Source organism: Drosophila mauritiana, chromosome X, assembly GCF_004382145.1.
Source record: "Drosophila mauritiana strain mau12 chromosome X, ASM438214v1, whole genome shotgun sequence".
Taxonomy (NCBI): domain Eukaryota; kingdom Metazoa; phylum Arthropoda; class Insecta; order Diptera; family Drosophilidae; genus Drosophila; species Drosophila mauritiana.
In genome coordinates this window covers 18,352,787-18,372,118 of record NC_046672.1, presented here as the reverse complement: position 1 = coordinate 18,372,118, position 19,332 = coordinate 18,352,787, and the positions used below count along the sequence as shown (strand labels likewise).

The following is a 19,332-nucleotide window of genomic DNA, read 5'->3' as shown; positions in this document are numbered from 1 at the left end:
TTCTGCTTTTTTCTTTTATGACGGAGCTTTGCGGGTGCCATAAACGACGCACCGCAGACGGCGGCCATAAAAAGTGTCAGCGTGCTCGGCGCCCTTCTATGCGCTTCTCAACGCGTCCAGCTGGGCCCTTCGCACACTGCTTACTTACGCATGAATCTTGTGTGCCGGAGCAATGGGTGGGTGTTGACACTTACCTGGAAAACAAGGAAAACAAGAAGGGTATTACTAATGATTCGTATCTTATCGTTAGAGGTACATATATGTAAATGTGCTTTTGCCGCTCGAAAGGGGGCAATGTTTGACGCAATGTTAACTCTTGTCCAACACATCTTTGACACATTCATCATCACCCTTGGCACCCAGCCATCACCACCATCACCATCACCACCGCCACCGGCCACCGCCACCGCCAGCAGTCAGTGAGGCACTCAAGCACTCGTTCATTCAGTCAGTCATTCACTCGGGCCACAATCGATCAATCAGATGTAGAAAAACAAAATCTTCTTGGCAATTATCTCAAAGTCAGCGAGGATTCGCTCGCACACACCGCACTAAAAATAGTCAGGTTTATTAATTTTAAAGCAAGTAGCGCAGATCAGGCGTGCTTTGAGTGTAATTAAAAATAAGTTCAGTTGACCGAAATAAATTCTAAAATTGAAACAAAGTTGCCTTGCTGCCGGCTAATTGGCATGCCGCTGACATATGTACATATGTACGTGCGTATGCATGTGTGCATGTACATGTGTGTGTTGGCCAACCCCACAATGCGGTGTGTTTCCTAGCCTAATTGCTTGGCGTTTTGCGTTTGCGCGCCGTCGTCGTCATCATCGTCGTAATCGTGTTCATTGCCTCAAATCGCTCGCATTGCCATTTTAATTGGTTTCTCAATTATTTGCGCCGCCGCGAGGGGAGCGGGGTAGGTGCTTAATACCCTTACACATCAGGAAGTCCACTGAAATGGCTATCTGTTATGAAAAAATACTCTTCACTTCGAAGCGTTGATTAACCAAACTTGTGGTGTGCATAATGGTTTCAATACTTTATTCTTCTAATATATTTGTTGATAGTAACAAGAAGAGTATTTCAAATTCGTAGTGAAAGAGATTCCCTCTTGTGCTCGGACCGATTTGGGATTTAACGATAGAAAAAAATCGTTGTTAATTAATAATCAAACGTATTGTTGTTGCCCGCTGTTATTATGCAAGTCGAGTGGCCACATTTACATATTACTGAGCGAGCGCCTTTTTTATGCTCCTATGTGCTTTTTAATTTTTAATGTTTATTAATAAATCAATTGCGAAGCAGCAGCAGCAGAAGAAGAAGAAGCGGCGAATCAGACGGCGGAATTTTAATTATAAAACCAATGCAAAGCAAATAAAAACGAGGAATAAATCACAACAACAGCGGATCGTGATTGTCAAGAAAATTGAAATCTCAACTAATTAGTTTGTTATTCTATTTAAATCGGGCGCCTATAGGGGTTCCAAGGGGGGGAGGGGCGGTAGCAGGAGAGAGGTTAAACAGATGGGGAAAGAAAGAAAGCAAATGGGAATCAAAGCCGCTGGAAATGCAAATGGAATCGCGTCAATAAAAAAATACAAAATAAATATTGCATGCCAGTTGAGTAAACAATAACGAAAGGCAATTCAATCATTTATTTAATTGTGCGCCGCTTTGCGCTTTAATTGCATTGGCACTAACAGCACACAGCAAATAATATTAATTAACAATTAATGCACTCGATTCCGTTGATGCAGTTGCATTCGCAGTTGCATATGCAGTTGCATTTGCCTTTGCAGTTGAAGTCGCAGTCGCGTGAACACTTTTCCGGTGGAAGGGGGGTGGGGTCAGGAGGAAGGGCGAGAAAACAGGCAACGCTAAAGAAAGCAGCCAAGAAAAAGGCATTAATTAAAAAATATATTAAAGTCTACGATGCCCAGCAGCAGCAGCAGCAGCAGCAGCAGTAGCAGCAGCGTCGGCGACTGCATCAAATTTAATTAAAATATATTTTAAAAACGATGCTCGTAAAACAACAACGAGCACACATAAACACCACTAATTAAGAGTGCCGGGCAATAGCAACAAAAGATCGCGATTCGCGCCCCGCACAACGAGGCGTATGCGCAATGTGCGAAGAAAGAGGCAGAGCAACAACACCTGATCATCTGCGATTTGCCAGCACGGTGGTCGTCTCTTATCACCGATGTCTCAAGTCCTTCGGCGCTTTTGTATTTATATACATATATCTCTCAAAGCATTGTGTGGCATGATTACGAGGCAGCACAACGCTATCTAAATGTGATACGAGGCGTATGCATGTGATTCGCAACGAAAGTTGTCAACATGTTGCAATAAGACTATGAACTAAATCATAGGAAAAGGGAAATTGAATGGGTGGAGAGGATGCCACGAGGTTTTGGATGCCCCCAAAATATGGCCTGCGATCGTTGGAGTTTCGTTAGCCACATAAATTCCGGAATAAGTGGGTGTGTGTGCTGCGCTCGAGCATTCGCATTTATTTCACTTGCAATGCTAATTAGCCCAAGACAAAGCCCGCTGGCAACTGAAAGACGCCCACGCGGTGTTAGCTCTCTTCTTCCCTCCCACCTCGTTGCCCCACACCCCTTTTATTGCCAGCTCTTTCGACTTTCTGCCCCCTTCCTTGTTGATGGAGCATGGGGCATGGGGCATGGCCATAAATCTAAAGCAGCTGAAGAAAAAGAGGCAACCGCCGTGTTGCGCTGCTCATTAAGCCGTTCGGACTGCAAGTTGCACTTCTGTCTGCTGTCTCGCTCCGACGCGCTCTACCTGTCCCGCTCTTTTGTTTGACTTTTTCATAACATAATTAACGAAAATTGAAACAAGCTCAGATGGCGATATCTGGTCCTTCTTCTGCGCCTGGTCGCCCCTGCCTTCTCCATTGTGTTCTGTATTTTATTTATTTTGTATTACTTTTTCCTTTTTTCCTTCGCCCGCCCAGTTGGGGATTTGCACCCGTCTCTTTCGCTACGCCATGCTTCGTCTCTTTCTGCTTCTGCGGCTGTGTCACTGTAGGAATTTTAATGATGACTACTTTTAGACATACACGCCTCTCCATTGAGTGCCCCCCTTCCCGGTTATTTTTTTCTTTTCGCTCGCTTCCCAGTGTGGGTTTCCTTCTAGGCGATACAAAAAAAAAAAAAAAAAAGAGATTTCCAGCACCGAGCAAGGTTGCACTTGGTCCAAAGCAGAGATATATGGCTTTGTGGAGCTCCCGGGAAACCAAGTGTTAATAGCTCAAGTTCGACTGTGCGAAAGGGGAGCGGGGGATAACGACTTCCCCTACGCACAAATATTGGCCACAATAAATGCTAATGACGCCACTAAACGCTCCACTGCATTGTTGGCTCTTTCCGTTCTTGGCATTCATTCACTCGCTCATTTAGCAATTATCGGCTTTAAGCCAAGTCGAGCTTCTGGTGCAGTTGTAGTAATTAAAGAGGAGAAACAAACAAAAGGCGCACACAACTAATTGGCAGCTGGTCTCTACCTATCCTACCCATTCCCAATCCCATACTCTCCGCCGTCTCTGGATGCTGCTGTTGAAGCCGTAGCCCCACCGATAATTGCCGGCCTGACCCACCGTCATCGTCATTATCATTATCATTATCATTATCGTGTTAGCCAGGGGGTAATGGGGCAGAAGGGGACGGCGGGGTTAGTCCAGGCAGTGCTGAACATTGTTTGATCGGTGTTAATGAAAGTCTTGTTTTCATATTTCGAGTCATTTGCTAGGCACAGTGGGACAGCGAATGAAAACCACCCATATGAGGTCTCTAGATCCTAAAATAAGTCGAACTAGTCTATATGGTTTCGTGCCACTTTTACCAATTATGTTTAAACTCTTTTCATTTATTTGTAACATTTATTAATGATTTTTAAGGTTCCAAAAATAAAATTCAAATTAGATTCTGGTTTTAAATATATTGGACTTAGAAAATAAATTGCCAAGTGTTGCATAACCATTGCTACACTGTGTAGCACAAACATTTTCTGGGCTCCTGAAGCTGCTATCCAGCACTTTTTGCCTAGCAAATTCGCTTCAAGTTTCGGTGGCCAGCAACAAAGCTAAGTGTAAATCTATGTTAGCGAATCGACTACAACGGCGACGAGGAGACAAGAACATGACACTGCTGCAATCAAATTCAAACAGAGAGATTCGATCGCTTCCCCTGCGATGGCTGGCAATTTAGTATTTAAATTTAGCTAGTTGTGCACACAATTTAATAGTTTGCTTATTCCATATAAATCATGTCAATTTGCATGTGCTGCCCGCACATTTACATTTATTTTCGATTTCTTGCCAATTAAAAAGCGACAGCAACAACAACAACACCAACACAACAAGGGGTGCGCTCCGGCATAATCGCAATTCGCAAATCAGCGATTTTCCCGCCTGAATGGAAGGCGTCAATCGCCAATTGACCTGACCCCAAAGGGGGTGGGCCTGTGGAGGAGACAGCTGCAATCAGCGCGGTGATTTAAAATGTAGCTAATTATGGTCAAAGGTGTTGCAAGTGCAAGAGAGCGACAGCTCTGTTAGCGAACCGTTGCCCCTGCTAACAGAGGGTGCAATTGTGTTAGGGGTAGTTTCTTATCGCTGTTACGCGATCCACTGCTGTTAACTAAGATGGATTTCAATTGTTAATTTCGAACAACAGCCAGTTCTTTCTCAATTAGCAATTAAAATAGATTAGATTTTTAAGCACCAATTAGAAGTGTGTTTAGAAAACTAATTAGTACCATATGAAATGTTACACAGTAACAGAACGAGCATAATTCTAAACTAACTTATTTTCTTAGCTGTTGGCTATGGTGTGCTGTAGAAATGGTCTAATTAAAACAGTCGCTGACGTGTTGCGCCCCCTTTGCTGCCACGCCCCCTTGGCCAACTAATCACAATGTAGTTTTTGCTTAATTAACGCAATCAAATCCTGCGATTTGTGCCAATTGTCGTTGCATTAGCTGCTTTCTTGCAACTGTTGCGTTAAGCGAATTTTCAATTGAATTATGCGCTTGGCTAACAGCATTCTCACTAAATCTAAATCAAAATCAGAAAAAGCCGAATGAAATCCGTAGCCAAGACACCGCGAACAAGCCACAAACAACAAGCGACAAACAAACACACACACACACACACACAGACACACACACACACACATGGACCGCCCACCCACTCGGGGGGAGAATCTTTTGATGATGTTGACTGCGCTCCCCTTCGCTCCCCTGGCGATGTTGATGATGTTGCTTTTGCTTTGCTGTTATGCTAATGCGTGTAAAAAACCAATTAAAATGGCAGCACAGCTCTCCGCGCAGCCCCCTGCCCCTTGCCCTGTTTGGAGTGGCAAATTAAATGCAATTTATTTGCATTTTCGTTTCATTTTAAGCGCACTTAATGCGCCTAATAATAATCAGGGAAAATGCGACGGGAACAGCCGGCATGGGCGACACATAGAATGGCTGAGTGAATACCCTTACAAATGTGCGAATAGGATTCCAAAGATATGAATTTGCTTTGAAGAAAGCATGCTTTCTTGGAAGTGAGTTTGCTTTGAAAAAGCATGCTTTAGCATATATTCTCATCAAGTGTTTGAAAAAAATCAATCAATCAAGCAATCAATTGCTACTACAATTGAATAAGATATTTTGTGGTTACAGCTGCTTGGTGTGATTAAATTGCCAATTGGTTAGAAACTCATAATTTGATTGTTTGTCCATAGAAAATTATGCATTTACAGGTGAAGAAATAAAGGTTTCCAAAGAGAAACCTTCAAAAGATTCTTCTTTAACTTGTTGAGAATTTTCACACGATGCTATCGTATAATTGTTAGAAATTTCGAAAAATTCAATGTCTTTTGGGCATCTATTTTTTCCAGTGCATCGGCAGGTGGGCAGCGACTGTTGAGAGTCGACTGTCGACGTCGTCAACGCCACCGCATTGTTTTCTCAATTATGGAAAGTCAATTAATTCTAATGAGCGTGTGTGCTGGTTTGTGTGTGTGTGGCTGCGGTGCATGTAATTTCCATTTTTTCTTGCGCTTTGGCAACTTAATTTAATGCGTTGCAAGTTGCAGCAGCGGCAGTTGCAGCAGCGGCAACCGCAAACGAGCGGCACAAACAGCAGAAATAACAGCCAATTGCATCCGCATTGCGTGGCTGGCTGCTCGTTTTCGCCCATTTCCCCCCATTTTTTCGCTTCTTTCTTGCTTTGTTGTTATTTTTTTGCATAATTGCCTTTCCACTCTTATAATTATTGTTGCATACGCTTTTCATTTGCTAATTAATTACGTTGGCCGCTCTTTCGTTCGTTTGCGTCTGCTGCCTGCAATTTTCTGCGCATGCGTGGCGAGTTGAAAGCAGTTGCAAGGAGTTGAAATGCTAGTTGAAAAGCTGTTGCTGGGCCCATAAACTGGTTGCACGGTGGGAAAGGCTCATTTTTCCTCTCACATTACCTAAGCGAGCATCTTCGTTTATCTTGAACTTGACACAATAAATTGCTCTGCGTGCCACATCATTAAAATAATACCTAATTAACTCACTGACATTTTGCAGGAATGCCAAAGATGGCCAAGGAAAATCCCCCACAACCCATTCCATGCCACTCCACTCCACTCGAATCCACGATGTGTTGAATTTATGAACATGGAACATATCATATCCTGGCCTTCACCATTGCCATATTGCCTTCGCTTCAATCCCAACTCCGCCCCGTCATTCCAGTCCTCCGATCGGAATTTTAACAAGTTGCAATAAGAAGAACAAAAGCCGTGCTAATTCCCCAAAGACAGCCGCGGAGCAGCACATTAACAATTTAAATACAACAAAACCAAATCGAAATAAAACAAAATATATAAATGAGCAGGCGGCGGCGTCTTCGTCGGCTGAACAAATGAGAAGGGGGAGGAAATCGTGGACGGAAATTTGCACTTTTGGACCGATTCGATTCGATTCGACGCGATTCGTCTCCACTCCACTCCACTCGATTCGCTGCGTTTTATTCCGTGGAGCTGAGCACGCAAAAGAACAAAAGCCGGAGCTGAAGAACCGAAAAAAGTCACAAATGTCCACATCCAGAACGGGGTTCTGGCTCAGGTCCACGTCCAGGTCCAAGCTCCAAGCCCTGGCGATCATCACATCCCAGCTCTGAGTTCTGAGTTCTCAGCTCTCAGTTCTCTGAGTTCTGTGGTGCGGAGACCAGCCGAGAATCCCCGAGAGCTCATTAAAAAATACCAAAATCTTTGTACTGAAAATGTGACAAAATTTTTAAATCACCTTCACTCAGCGCGGCCAGAAACGGAGACGGACCGAGCACAGTGGGACGAAGCCATGCGAAAAACTAGAACACTTTCCCCTGAATAAAAAATGATGCTCGCACTTTTAAGAAAGCTTAACATTAGTGACTAGTGTTAGTTAATTGAGGTATAGAAATGGTTCTAACATATTCGCTAGTTTACAATTAAAATAAAAAAGTTATATACATTTAAATTATAAATCTATAAAATATAACATTTTTAAAACAGCTTGTAGTTCATTTATTTCAATTTTGAATACCAAGGAGTACCTATAGTTCTTGTGCCCTAGTTAGAGGACTTTCTCGAGGGATGCGACCCACTATGCCTGGAATGCGACAGACTCCGATTCCGTATGCTCCTCGGGCTGAAATGAACTGGGATGGGCTGTGCTGGGTCTCTGGGATCTCGGATCTCTGCCTTGGTGATGCATTCGTCTGCTGCCTCGAAGTGGCAGGAATCCCGATGGCCGCCGGGTGGGTGAGGGGTGCATGGGAGTTGGGGATAGGGGATAGCCAACAAAGGTGAGCCCCCGAGCCCCAGAAAAGTGCAAGTGATGCTCATGTAGGAAATCAAGTTCCCCCAAGGAGACAAAAAGAAGGGCTCGAGTTGGTCGGATTGGATGTTTGCGCTTTTGTGTGGACGTTTTTTTTAATGAGCCTCTAATTGACATCTGCATTTATTTCGCCCCGAGTCGGGCAACCATCGATCACGGGTCCACGGGAGCGGCAAGAGAATGGGAAAAAAGAATATTTTAATTGGCATTTTAACTAAAAGTGTTTAGGCTTTAGTTAAAATTGTTTGGCCGCAACGGGCCGAGAGTGTAGAACTGGTTTTCCCACTTCGGCACGTTCAACCCAATTAACGCGACTCTGCCCCTTCTGGTCGCCCAGCTTCCCCACGGGGGATCAAGGAGATCTCGCGGGGATCATGCGGGATAATGGCATGCCCCGCTTGCGTATTATGCAAAAATGAATATTGCAAATTGATAAGAACAAGGGGATGGGGACGGCGATGGGTAAGGGGAAGTGCACCAGGGGGAGAGAGATTGAGAATCGTTCTTTGTCGGCGGCTGTCGGCACATAAAGTGAATGTCGCACGCACTGCTTGCCTCATTTACCCAAATCGAAAGCGACATCGCTTGTGGGGCAGGGGCAAGATCGGATCCCCAAGATCCCCACCATCATCATTATCGTCCTCATCATCGGGTTGCCGTGTTCCTCAGCCCGCAGCTCCCCCCTCTATCCCTTGCCCCTTCCCCCCGGAGGACAAAAAAGGGCAAAGCCAGAAAAGAATCAAAAGCAGCGGCGACCTCCTGGCCAGAAAGAGACGGACGAACAGGTAGAGCAGTACGCACTGCGCTTTTTCTGCCGCTTTTCAGCTCCTTCGCCTCTTGCGCTTCCCTTAAAAGCCAATTAAATGTGAGATCGTGTAATTGGCAAATTAATTTCAAACCAATTATAATGAAAACGACCACAAAATACGAAATGCGGAATACGAAACGCACAAAGTGAGAGGGACGACTGTAGGGACACGAGAGAGATAGAGAGAGATGGAAGCAAGGACCGTGGGGAGCTGCAAGGAGTGGGAGTGAGCAGAGTAGATCGGTCGTTATGTCACCGAGGTATGGCATTCTTGGCTTTTATTCTCTGCTCTTTCCACCTGATTTTTACCTTGTTTACCCCGATTTTTTTGGAAGGCAATTATAATGCAAACACTTTGCAAGGGGCCAGAAACACGGTGCGTGTGCACTTCATTTTTCATTTCGGCGCGACGCACTTCCTCCAGAAAAATAATACCAACAACATAAACGGGTTTCTTGCCCCTTCATTTTTTCCATTCCATAAGAGCAATTGCCGGCTCACGATCACCAGCAAACAATCCGCTCACGCACCCATCTCTAATTCTCGAACCCGGTCCACATGTTAACTTTTTAATTAACGAGTTTTCTTTTTCGATTTCAATTTGCCAGGCTTCGCTGGCCTGGTCGCAAACTGCCCACAAAACTGGCCCAGAGCGTTCTGTCTCCCTCGGTCGCCGATTACAGTCGAACCTGCCTAAGGTAGACCCATCTCCTTGCTTCTGAGTACCCCTCGAGCTATCAAGAATCACAACTCATGGCTAAATATATGTCATTAAAAGAAATACCCCACCTTCAATTTGGCTTGGATTAATGTATGACAAAAGGACGGGGTCACCAATTCGTATACATCGGAATGCTTTTTCGTCAGAACTAAAAAAAACCTCTTAGTGGGGGACTACTTTATTGGCCAGGCATAAAGCACTATATAGAGCTCTTGGTGGCTGCATTGGGCGCAACCTTAGCGCACTTTTATTTTAATTTAATTTAGCTGCAACAGTCCAGCGTCGCATGCTACCAATTGCAGACTGGCCTACGTCTCAGCCCCTCAGTTTTATTCCTTTTTTTTAGCTTAGCTTTTGTTTTTTGTTACCTTATTTTTACAACAAGTTTTGGGCCGCTGCGGCGACTTAAGCCTAAAGTTGGACTTCGGATCGAATGCGGCACTTGGACTTGGAGTTCGGCATGTGGTCCGCGGTCGAATGAATGCAATGCCATTTATTAATAAAATATTTGCAAATTGTTGTCATGTTGCCCCGCCCCTCGCCGCACCTCCCACGGTTCCCTGTCCGTTCTAGTTGAGTGCCAGAGTGTCATAAATTAAAGGATTACCAGAACGCGGGGTCCGCGGGGCAGAACACCACGGAATGGCCAGGGAACACGGCAAGATGGAGATCAGCAGGTGGGGAGGGATCTGCTAGGAGGGGTTGGAACCGAAAGACCCACGGACTAAGCAAGTTGTTAGCCTTAAAGCGGCACCACCGCAATGTGTGGCAATTACACTAGCCGACAAGGTTTTCGAAACCAAGTTGGGACCCACAAGGGTTAACCTTATATAAGCAAGGATCCTTATATATTATCATGACATAACTATTTATTATAAGGGATATGGTTTTATAGTTCTGATACACATCTATTTTCAAGTTCTATAAGTCTGAGTTCATAACCCATAATACTCGTAAATATTTATCTATATTATTCTCGCTAAAAGCAGTTATGTAATGAATTAAAGTTCAGGCAACGCCCTAGAAAGTATGCTACACCCAAATTTTCGTCCCTCGCTGATTTGCTGATCAGTGTTTTCGAGGGATATAGAAAGAAAGAGGTAAGAGGAGCGTGAGAGGGCGTTGCATGTAGGTGCGTCTCCGTCATCATCATCATCAACATGGCCCGGCTACTGTGCTGCTCCTCCCGCTCCCGCTACCCCTCCCACTCCCGCTACACCCGCCCCTGGGATCATGGAGCTTGAAGGTGCGCGTGCGCGCCCTGCCGCAGATAAGATCGCTGAAGAGAGGTAGTGGCAGTGGTACTGGTAGCCAGACAGGCAATAAGCCTTACTAATAGGCTGTTGTTGTTGCTGCTGCTCCTCCAGCTCCTCCGGCTCCTGCTGCAGCTACTCGGAGATTAAAGATGGGCCAATGACGATGGCGATGAAGATGAAGGGAACTGCTCCGTGTGCCTGCCGCTCTTCTGCCGCTTACATTTGCCACATTTGTATGAATAATTTAATTATTGTTTAAATGTTAATTAATGCAACGTGAGCGGCGACTGCTCTGCACTGCACTTCTCCAGTCTCCATTCCGCCAACTTTTTGCACCTCCACTGGCTCGGGAGTTGCTGTTGCAGTTGCAGAGGTGGAAATGGATGTGGCAAGAAGGGGCAACTCTACTCCACTCCACTCGGCTCGACTTGACTTGACTTGACAGACACGCATTTGGCATTAATGGGCTGCCTGACTGACAACAACATCGCGCGGGCAGGAAAGTAAATAATGAAGGGCCAGAGAAAACCCGGAGAGAAAATCCACAGCCAGTGGGCGGTGGAGGCATGCAAATGTGTGAAATTCCCAATTAGACGGTGCAACTGGGATCAGGGGAGGCTGCTGGAGGCGGGCGGGTGGCCATGGTAACATCCAAGGCCTTTCAAAGGAGTGCCTAGCTATAGTAAGCCAGCACAACGATGGGAAACGATGGTGAGTGGGATCTGAGTCCAAACAGAGTAGTTCCAAGTGGAACAGTAAGGAGTCATTCAATAAGACATCAGAAAGGATTGTGTGACTTTCGGCGATCATAACTTGGAATCACAAACTTGATATAGGGTCTAATGAAGTCTATTTGTTTTGTTTAGGGCTTAGAACCTTATAATTGCCAAACTGCAGTCACTTTAAACTAGTAACGAAACGCAACACTACAGAAAACATAGTGATAAATATTACAAAAATAAATTAAACTTCATTTGTGTTCCCAAACAAATCTTAATGAGTTTGAGAACAGATATAACGACATTAACGCCAGTTTTTTAGCACAGTTTTTCAAGCCGAAAAGTGAACATTTCAAATAGTTGCCTTAAAAAAGGTACAGCTTAACAGAACTTTACTTCAACGTAAATGACTATTTTTTATGGTTAATAAAACGTTTTTGATTTATAGCGAAGTTGAGTTAGGTAATTTTCTGGTCATGAAAGTTTAACTGCTTATTACTAATATTGCTATGTTTTATAGAGTTCGATGCAACAATGCTTATTTTTAGATTCAGTTAAGACATTTGGCAAACTTCGACACTAATTAAAATCTTTATAAATTCAATAAAACTAGTCATTTTAGTTATAGATTACGTAGATGTTACTTAAACTTAAAGATTAGTTCTCTTCAATAAGATTTTTTTAAGACAGCTTCCTTTTGAAATTTAACAGTTAAGGCACAAAAGTTGTTCCAACCCCTGGAATTTATTTCTCGTTCTTCTTTCTAAAAAATGAGCTTATTTTAGCATCTTTTTCTGCGCGTTTGTTGGTTTTTCTGATTATTTTCCCCCAACTTCTCCAGCTTCCTTTTCGATATGTGTTCGTACATAAGTGTATGTGTGTATGTGTGCATGCAGGGTTCTTGCTGATCGCTGCAATTAGTTGTTGTTTTTGCTGGGTAATCCGAGACGGAGGCAATTAGCAAGGCGGCGAGTAGAGAGTGGAGAGTGGAGAACGGAGAGCTTCTTCTGTTCGTTTCAGTTCGTTTTGGTTCTTAATTAGAACAAATGGCAAAAATAAACAAGCAGACGTGTTGGGCGGAAAACTAACGTAAACTAATTAAAAGGATCGCCGGCGAGAAAGTTTCAACTTACATATGCAGAAATTGAGTTGTTGTTCCTGCTGTTTGTTGTTGTCGAGTATTTGTTGTTCTTGCTCTTTCGCAGGAAACACAAGGCTCTTGCTGTTGTTGTTGCTGCTGTTGTAATCGCGTATGTTGTGTATTTATTTATTTATTTATTTAGCTTTTGCGGTCGGTACGGTTCGGTCCGGTCGTTATTATTCAATTGTTGTTGCTGCACAGAGAGAGGAATGCGTTTTTGCTTATTGTTTATGTTATTCAATTTTAGTGCTAATTGAATGAGAAATCTCGCCACACGCGTGTCAGAAGGAGATAGAGAGTGTGGGGGAGGGCAAGACAGAGACCGAGAGATCAGGCTACTGGTATTTACGTTTACCGCTATTCGTTATTTGTTATTTGTTATTCCTGATTTTGTGTGGGTGCAAGATCACCGAGAGCGATAGAAAAGAGAGGGAGAGATAGATAAACACCTGCCACACACACGTACGCACACGAACACGCACCACACACACGCACGCACACTCGACTCAATTAGTTAGCTCATAAATTTGCATATTTCGCACTTGTTTAGCTGTTGCTGCTGCCGTTGTTGTTGTTGCTGCTGTTGTTTCTCTTGTTGCTTCTCTCGTACCTTTTGTGGCATGTACACAGGAAAAAAAATGAACAGTGTTCCGTGACTTTGTTATGATTTCGCTAACTTTTGCGTTTTGCTACGTCGTCGTCTTCTTCTTCTTCTGTTTATCGCACGCGCGCACTCACAACCGCCAGCGCCGAAGTTGAATTTTCGAATGTCGTTAATTTTTCGAATGCCGCATGAATGAAGTCGAAGTCGACGTCGACAGCACGAGCTCTCTCTCGCCTGGCTTTTCCTTCTATCCGAATGAAACCGGCTTTTTATTTTGAATCGCGAGGGTTGTTTCCGCTCTCTCTCTCTCGCACTCGCTCTCGCTCTCCGGCGTTGGGGCTGCTTTTTGGGGCCCTGCGCTGCCATTGGACGCCGCTCCTGGCCGCCGACCGCCTATCACACAGGTGCGGCCGAGGGTTGCTCTGTTAAGGCGCTGTTATTAGCATGCGGCCCACCTGCGTAGGCGCACCTGTGCCCCTTGTAGGTGGAGCTTCGCTGCCGCAAGCCGGATAGTTTCCTCTTCCTTCTTGTGACATTCAGCCATTTCGGCTCCATTCTGGCGATTTGTACATTGTATCACCCACCAGCCCGCGATGCAACCCTTTTGTACCGTTACTAATTCCCACACCGAAAAAAATATACTGGGCTGGAATAGTGTTTTGCAGACAAGTTCTGATAGGGTAGCAAAACAAAGTTCTAAGTCAAAGACACTTTAGGTGATATGAATAAAATGAATAAATGACAATGATACCTTCTAAAAAATGTATAAATTGATGTCATCAATTGCATAAATACTCCGTGATACACAATGGAAATAGTGGAGGTGATGAAAACTAGAATTTGGAAGTCTGTTCAATTGAACATCATTTTATTAAATCATCTTCTGGATGTCAAGCTGTTTTTTTGTTTTTTGCCGTGCAGGAAGAATAATAACCGCACAATGAATTAACTGCATAAATGATCCGCCAAACTACCCCATCTCTCGGGGAGAAACAGGAGCGTCTCTACTGGTGGCACCACTCTGAACTCCACGGGCGGCCGCGGGGAGAGGGGCAGGGGTGCCGGGGTGCAGGCATTATTCATACATAAAAAGCCAATTAAAAATTTATAATAAACCCCGCGCCAAACTGCTGCAACAACCCCAAAAGAAGCAGGCCGAAAATAAAAAGAATTAAATATGGCACAGGCACAGGCACAGTGGGACAAATCGGAAGGCATAGAAATGAGTGGGGTGAGTTGATCTATTGGATATTTTCCGTATCTAATCTGATCGATCAGATAATGAAGTATGATTTATAGAATACCAGCAATGTTGTTTCCGTGTATTACACCTTCAAAACTCCTAATAACTCTCATTTCTTACTTAAAAACTATTCTCTAAATATTGAAATACTTTCTTATTAGCCATAAATATAAGCAATGTTTCAATCTTCCCAATAAAAGAGCCTTGAGATGAGATGCTCACTGTGCGGCCCCACTGTGCCTGGTTTCCAGCATGTGGAAACGATGACCAGTGGGGATGGGGGTCATTTCAATTCAATGAATGGAATTGGGGGAGTGGCACACGCACCTAGCGCCAAATTAGATGTAAAATAATGAACATTTCAATTAAAATAATTAATATTATGCTGCAGCCGCGGTGGGCGGAGCGGGGTGGCAAGGACGCACTAAGCACTCAATTAACCATTTTAATGTTTATGGATCAGGTTAGCCTGAAGGATGCTCCCTTGGCGGGGGAGATGCTGTGCTGTGCTTTTTAATTATAATTAAACATGCGAGCAATCGAGTGAAGAGTGGAGCGGGGGCGGTGGCAGTGGGTGGTGGGTGGTGGTTGAATGGCCAGCTTCCAGCTCGAATGGCTTCGCTCTTTCTGCCCAGGACATAATCACTTAGCCGCGTGCAGAGCCGCATTTAAAATTAATTCTGCTCAAGTGCGTTTCTTGGCAAGAGACACACACACACACACACAGATAGACACAACAAAAAAAGCACGTGGCACACGTGAGAGGGGTGGCGGGTGGGTTTTTGCAGGACGGCAGGGAGCTGCCCCCATTTACCGTTGGTTCACATTCGCAAGCGAAACAAATTGCACGCTAATTGCTCATGTTCAATTAAAAGCAACGGCCCAAGCAAAACTCCAAACGAAACCCGACTTCAGCCCCACCCCAAAATTCCACCTAAGCTCTGCTCCCGCCAGTGATGTGCCCCGGCCGAAAGTGGCCAAAGTGGGCAAAAGTGGCTGAAAAAGGCTAATCAACATTGGTAATTTTGTATATCACAAACCTTCAAACGCCATTTGATCATTAGTCATGCTAATTATAGAAGTTCCTTTGTGCAAAGCACAATAGTTTGGGGTCACCAAAGCATAAGCTTGGCTAAATAATTTTGTCCTTTTAACTGCATTCTTTAAATACTTAAGTTTTCCATCACAATCTAATAAAAGATAAGTCCTATTTTTAGAAACATTGAAATCAGAATAGCACATTACAACAATGTGTCAGTGCTCGGGGTCACCAAAGCCGAACTCGAGCATTTGATCTATTTTTTTGTTTCTGTGTTATCAGGTTTTCTATCTCCAGGAAATTGGTTTTACCCATCAAGAAGTTAAATAACGATCTATAGAACTCTGGTATAAGCCAAGATCGCAAGTTAAAAAGGCTAACCAAGGTAACCTGGTCACCTCAGCTGGCGTTGCTCATCCTTGTTGGCCTCGGAATTTGGAACACACGAGTTTCGAGCCCATGGACCCATTGAGCGCTTTCCCACAAGCATGCGGCTGATGGCCAGGGGGTGAGTGGATGGGTGGTGGAATGGATGCAGTGAACGGATGGTGAATGGGTGGCAGGGCAGGGCTTTTTGTTTTGGTTTTGATCCTTTGCGCAAATAATTGCCTAATTGTCTCTGGTTCGCTCGCTCGCCATTGTTGGCCCACGGAAATGCGAGTGGGTAGCGGGGGGTGGAAGCGGCAACGCATATTTCTTACGCAAATCCATTTCCATCTATTAATTGGCAGCCCTCGGCAGCTGCTCCTTCAGCCGCAGGACTATCATCGGTCCTTTTTTACACAATTAAGCGCTTGGGCAAATAAAAAGTGAGCCAACCGGGCTGGCACTTCAATCTGAACTGCGGTTCGGTTCGCATACATACGGGCATCTATGTACATACACATGCATATATATCTATCTCTATATCTGTATCTGTATCTATATCCGTGTCCATATATCCTGTGGCAGGACTCTCGGTTGCGGTTATCGATTGCCGGAAAGTAGGCTTCCCAGGCCGTCTTCGTTTGTCATCGTCAGTTGCGGGCTCATTTGCATTGGAAATTGCCTTAACAATGCGTTTAAATATGATCGACGCAACATCGACTTATAAACGAGGTCTTGCCTCGTTGCTACCAGTTTTTGCCATCTTTTATGTATGTGGCCAATTACCGGATCGAAACCCATCCCTTCGCTGCCTTTTGGCACATTTCGCACGCTTCTTGGGTTCGCGGCAAATTGTTATTGCAATTATTATTGCTGGCTTGTTGTCAACATATTGATAATGCCCCGCCCCTTCATACCCGACCCGCCTCCCGAACTGTTTATGCAAACGAAGTTAACAAGCGGCAAAGGTAATGGTCGACGGACAACCAGGCCTGATTGCATGCCATTGTCAGCGACGTCATCGCAGTATCGAATTACGGATTTCTCCACATCTAATTTACGGGCCGTGACAATTGCCTTTTAAAGTCCAGCGAACCCAAACCGAACCGAACGGAACTCGAAACGCACGGGTAGAAAAACCCCGATCGAATCGGTTCTTATCGAACGTGCTGAAATGCTCGTAGGGTTCGGAATACGCTACCTTATCGGGTTCACACTGTGAAAGGTCAATGGTCAACATACATATGCCTGAGAATGTGAGTTGCAATGGATCAAATGAAAGATCCTATGTGAAAGCATGAAAAAACCTCCTCCTAAAAGCATTAACAAGATTGCACTACCAGAGTATCCACGTAGTGACGAAGAGCACCATCAGAGTTCTATCTTTGATTACCCCAAAGGGTACAAACTCATTGAGTGCTTCTTATGTGTCAAGATAAATAGCTATAAGAATAGTTACCTAACTAAGCATTATTCTGACTGGCAGTGTTCATCATTCATTCGTCATTAATATAAAAAAGTATCAAACTAAAGCACGCAGAACTCAGATTTCTTTTCAATATATTGCCATACTTTTTCGCTGTGCAATCTGCAATCTGACTTAACCCGCGCAATCTTAACCCCAGACAGCCCAAAAAGAGCGGCGACAGTTGGCTGCCCTTGATAAATGAGACGGCGCCGCCTACGCCTCGAGTTCCGACTGTGTGGAGCAGCAGTCACCGGAGCGGAGCACCGGAGTATTCAGGAATCGGACGACGGACGACGGACGTCCAGGGGTTGACGCCTCCTGTAGTTTGCGGTGCGCCGCAACGCCGATCAAACGCGATAAACGCTGGGTGGGTTACGTGGCTGCGGCTGACAGTGTCAACGGTTGCAAGTCAAAATTAATTAGAATTTTTCAACTGCGAAATACCCCTCTTCCCCTTGCCCACGGCAATCCGGGGGATGCACTATATGTACTCCAATCTACGCCAAAGAACTGTGAGCAAAGGCGGTAAATTGAAATCAGTACAAAACGCTGGAGTTGAAAAAATAAAAGAGCGATCATTAATCATCGGGCCGAAAAGGGTTGACAAGCTGCGCATTGCTGTTGCCACAGGGTTGTTGTTGCTATTGCTTTCAGTTCCGGCTTCTTCCGCTCCTTGACCGGAGTCACATCCGCCAAAACAACAACAAAGTGCTCGGGGGAAATTGGCCTGGGTGGCCCTAGTGCATTTAATGTCTCCCGATGGCTGGGGTGAACCCAAACGTTTCAGGGACCAGCACATCAGGTAACATCATCCTCGAACTGCCCTGATTCCATATACTGCTCTTAATTGACAATAATAATAATAATAAAAATAATGGTACTTTGCAAACTGTTAGGTTCTTTGGAAAAAATCTATAGCGGTTCAAAGTTTACTTATTAATTATATAAAAAATTGACTAGGAGTTTCAATCAGAAGATTTCCAAAAGGAACAACAAGGATTCATCTTCACTAACACCTTAGCAATATCTTTAATGCAAATATTCACGAAATTCCATAATTGTAAACTGAACTTAAATATAAGTATACTTTTAAATTGACACTTTTCAAATATTAAATAAACATTTAACGCCTTAACGTGGAAACCTTCGTTGGTGGATTAATAACAATATTAATTACTCTGATAAACATACATACACTTACTATAACGTTAATAAAATATTTAAGACATAATAGCAAACTGAAAACGTAATTATAAAGAACTTGTTTTAACTTCAGGGGACTTGAAAACTAACATTCTCATATATCTAAAACTTAAACTAATAGATGTAAGCAGTACTAACTAACCCTTTCAGTTGCTAGGCGAAGAGCCATCGGCAGATGAGGATGACTGCTCCTGGCTGGTGTCCAGCTGCTCCTCCTCCGACATCTCGTCCTCGGGCTCATCCTCTTCCTCGGTCAGCAGCAGTTCCATGGCCTGCACACTGCTGCCATTCACCAACTCGGCCAGCGCCTGTGCGATCCTCTGATCCCGCATCATCTGGACGATGGCTTCATCCGTGGCAAGTGGATTCCCCATGAGGGAGCTGCTCAGTTGCCTTAATCGCATGCGATTGCCACGCCTCTTGCGCGACTCGCCGTTATCCATTCCCTCCACCAAGATCTGCACCGCCCGCTGCACGTTGTTGTTGCTCTGGGCTAGCGCCAGGCGAGCCTCGCCCTCCGGATAACCCATGTCCATGATCACCTTTACCATGAGCTCCGTTTCGTTGGCATCGGCCGCCACGGCCACCGAAGCGGCTGCTTGGGGAGATCCTGCTCCTGCTTCTGCTCCAGCCGTTGCTGGCGGAGATTTCGGATGCAATTGCCCAACTTGCGACATTTCGGCAGCTCGACTTTGGCGTCACTATCGATATCTAGTCGAAATCAGCTGACCCCTCTTCCACCCCTCTCATTTGGTTTCGAACCCAGAAAGCTAATCTAAATGTTGTGTGGCCACATTTCAGGTAAATCCTTAAGTACGGTCCTACTTTTTAGTACAGTGCGCAACAAAACACAAGCCGATTGCTGATAAAATTGAAGCTT

The 19,332-nt window shown here is 44.6% G+C and overlaps 1 protein-coding gene across 1 annotated transcript; it reads right to left on the bottom strand.

Moving 5' to 3' along the window:
- Window positions 1-18,254: 18,254 nt before the first annotated feature.
- Window positions 18,255-19,176, bottom strand: LOC117148487. The gene has a single exon (XM_033315867.1). It carries the CDS (start codon window positions 19,127-19,129, stop codon window positions 18,599-18,601), a length of 531 nt encoding a protein of 176 aa, XP_033171758.1. The 5' UTR covers window positions 19,130-19,176; the 3' UTR covers window positions 18,255-18,598.
- Window positions 19,177-19,332: the final 156 nt, after the last annotated feature.

Excerpts from the sequence above, each read along its gene's own strand:
- LOC117148487 (XM_033315867.1), bottom strand. The coding sequence starts at position 19,129 with ATGTCGCAAGTTGGGCAATTGCATCCGAAATCTCCGCCAGCAACGGCT.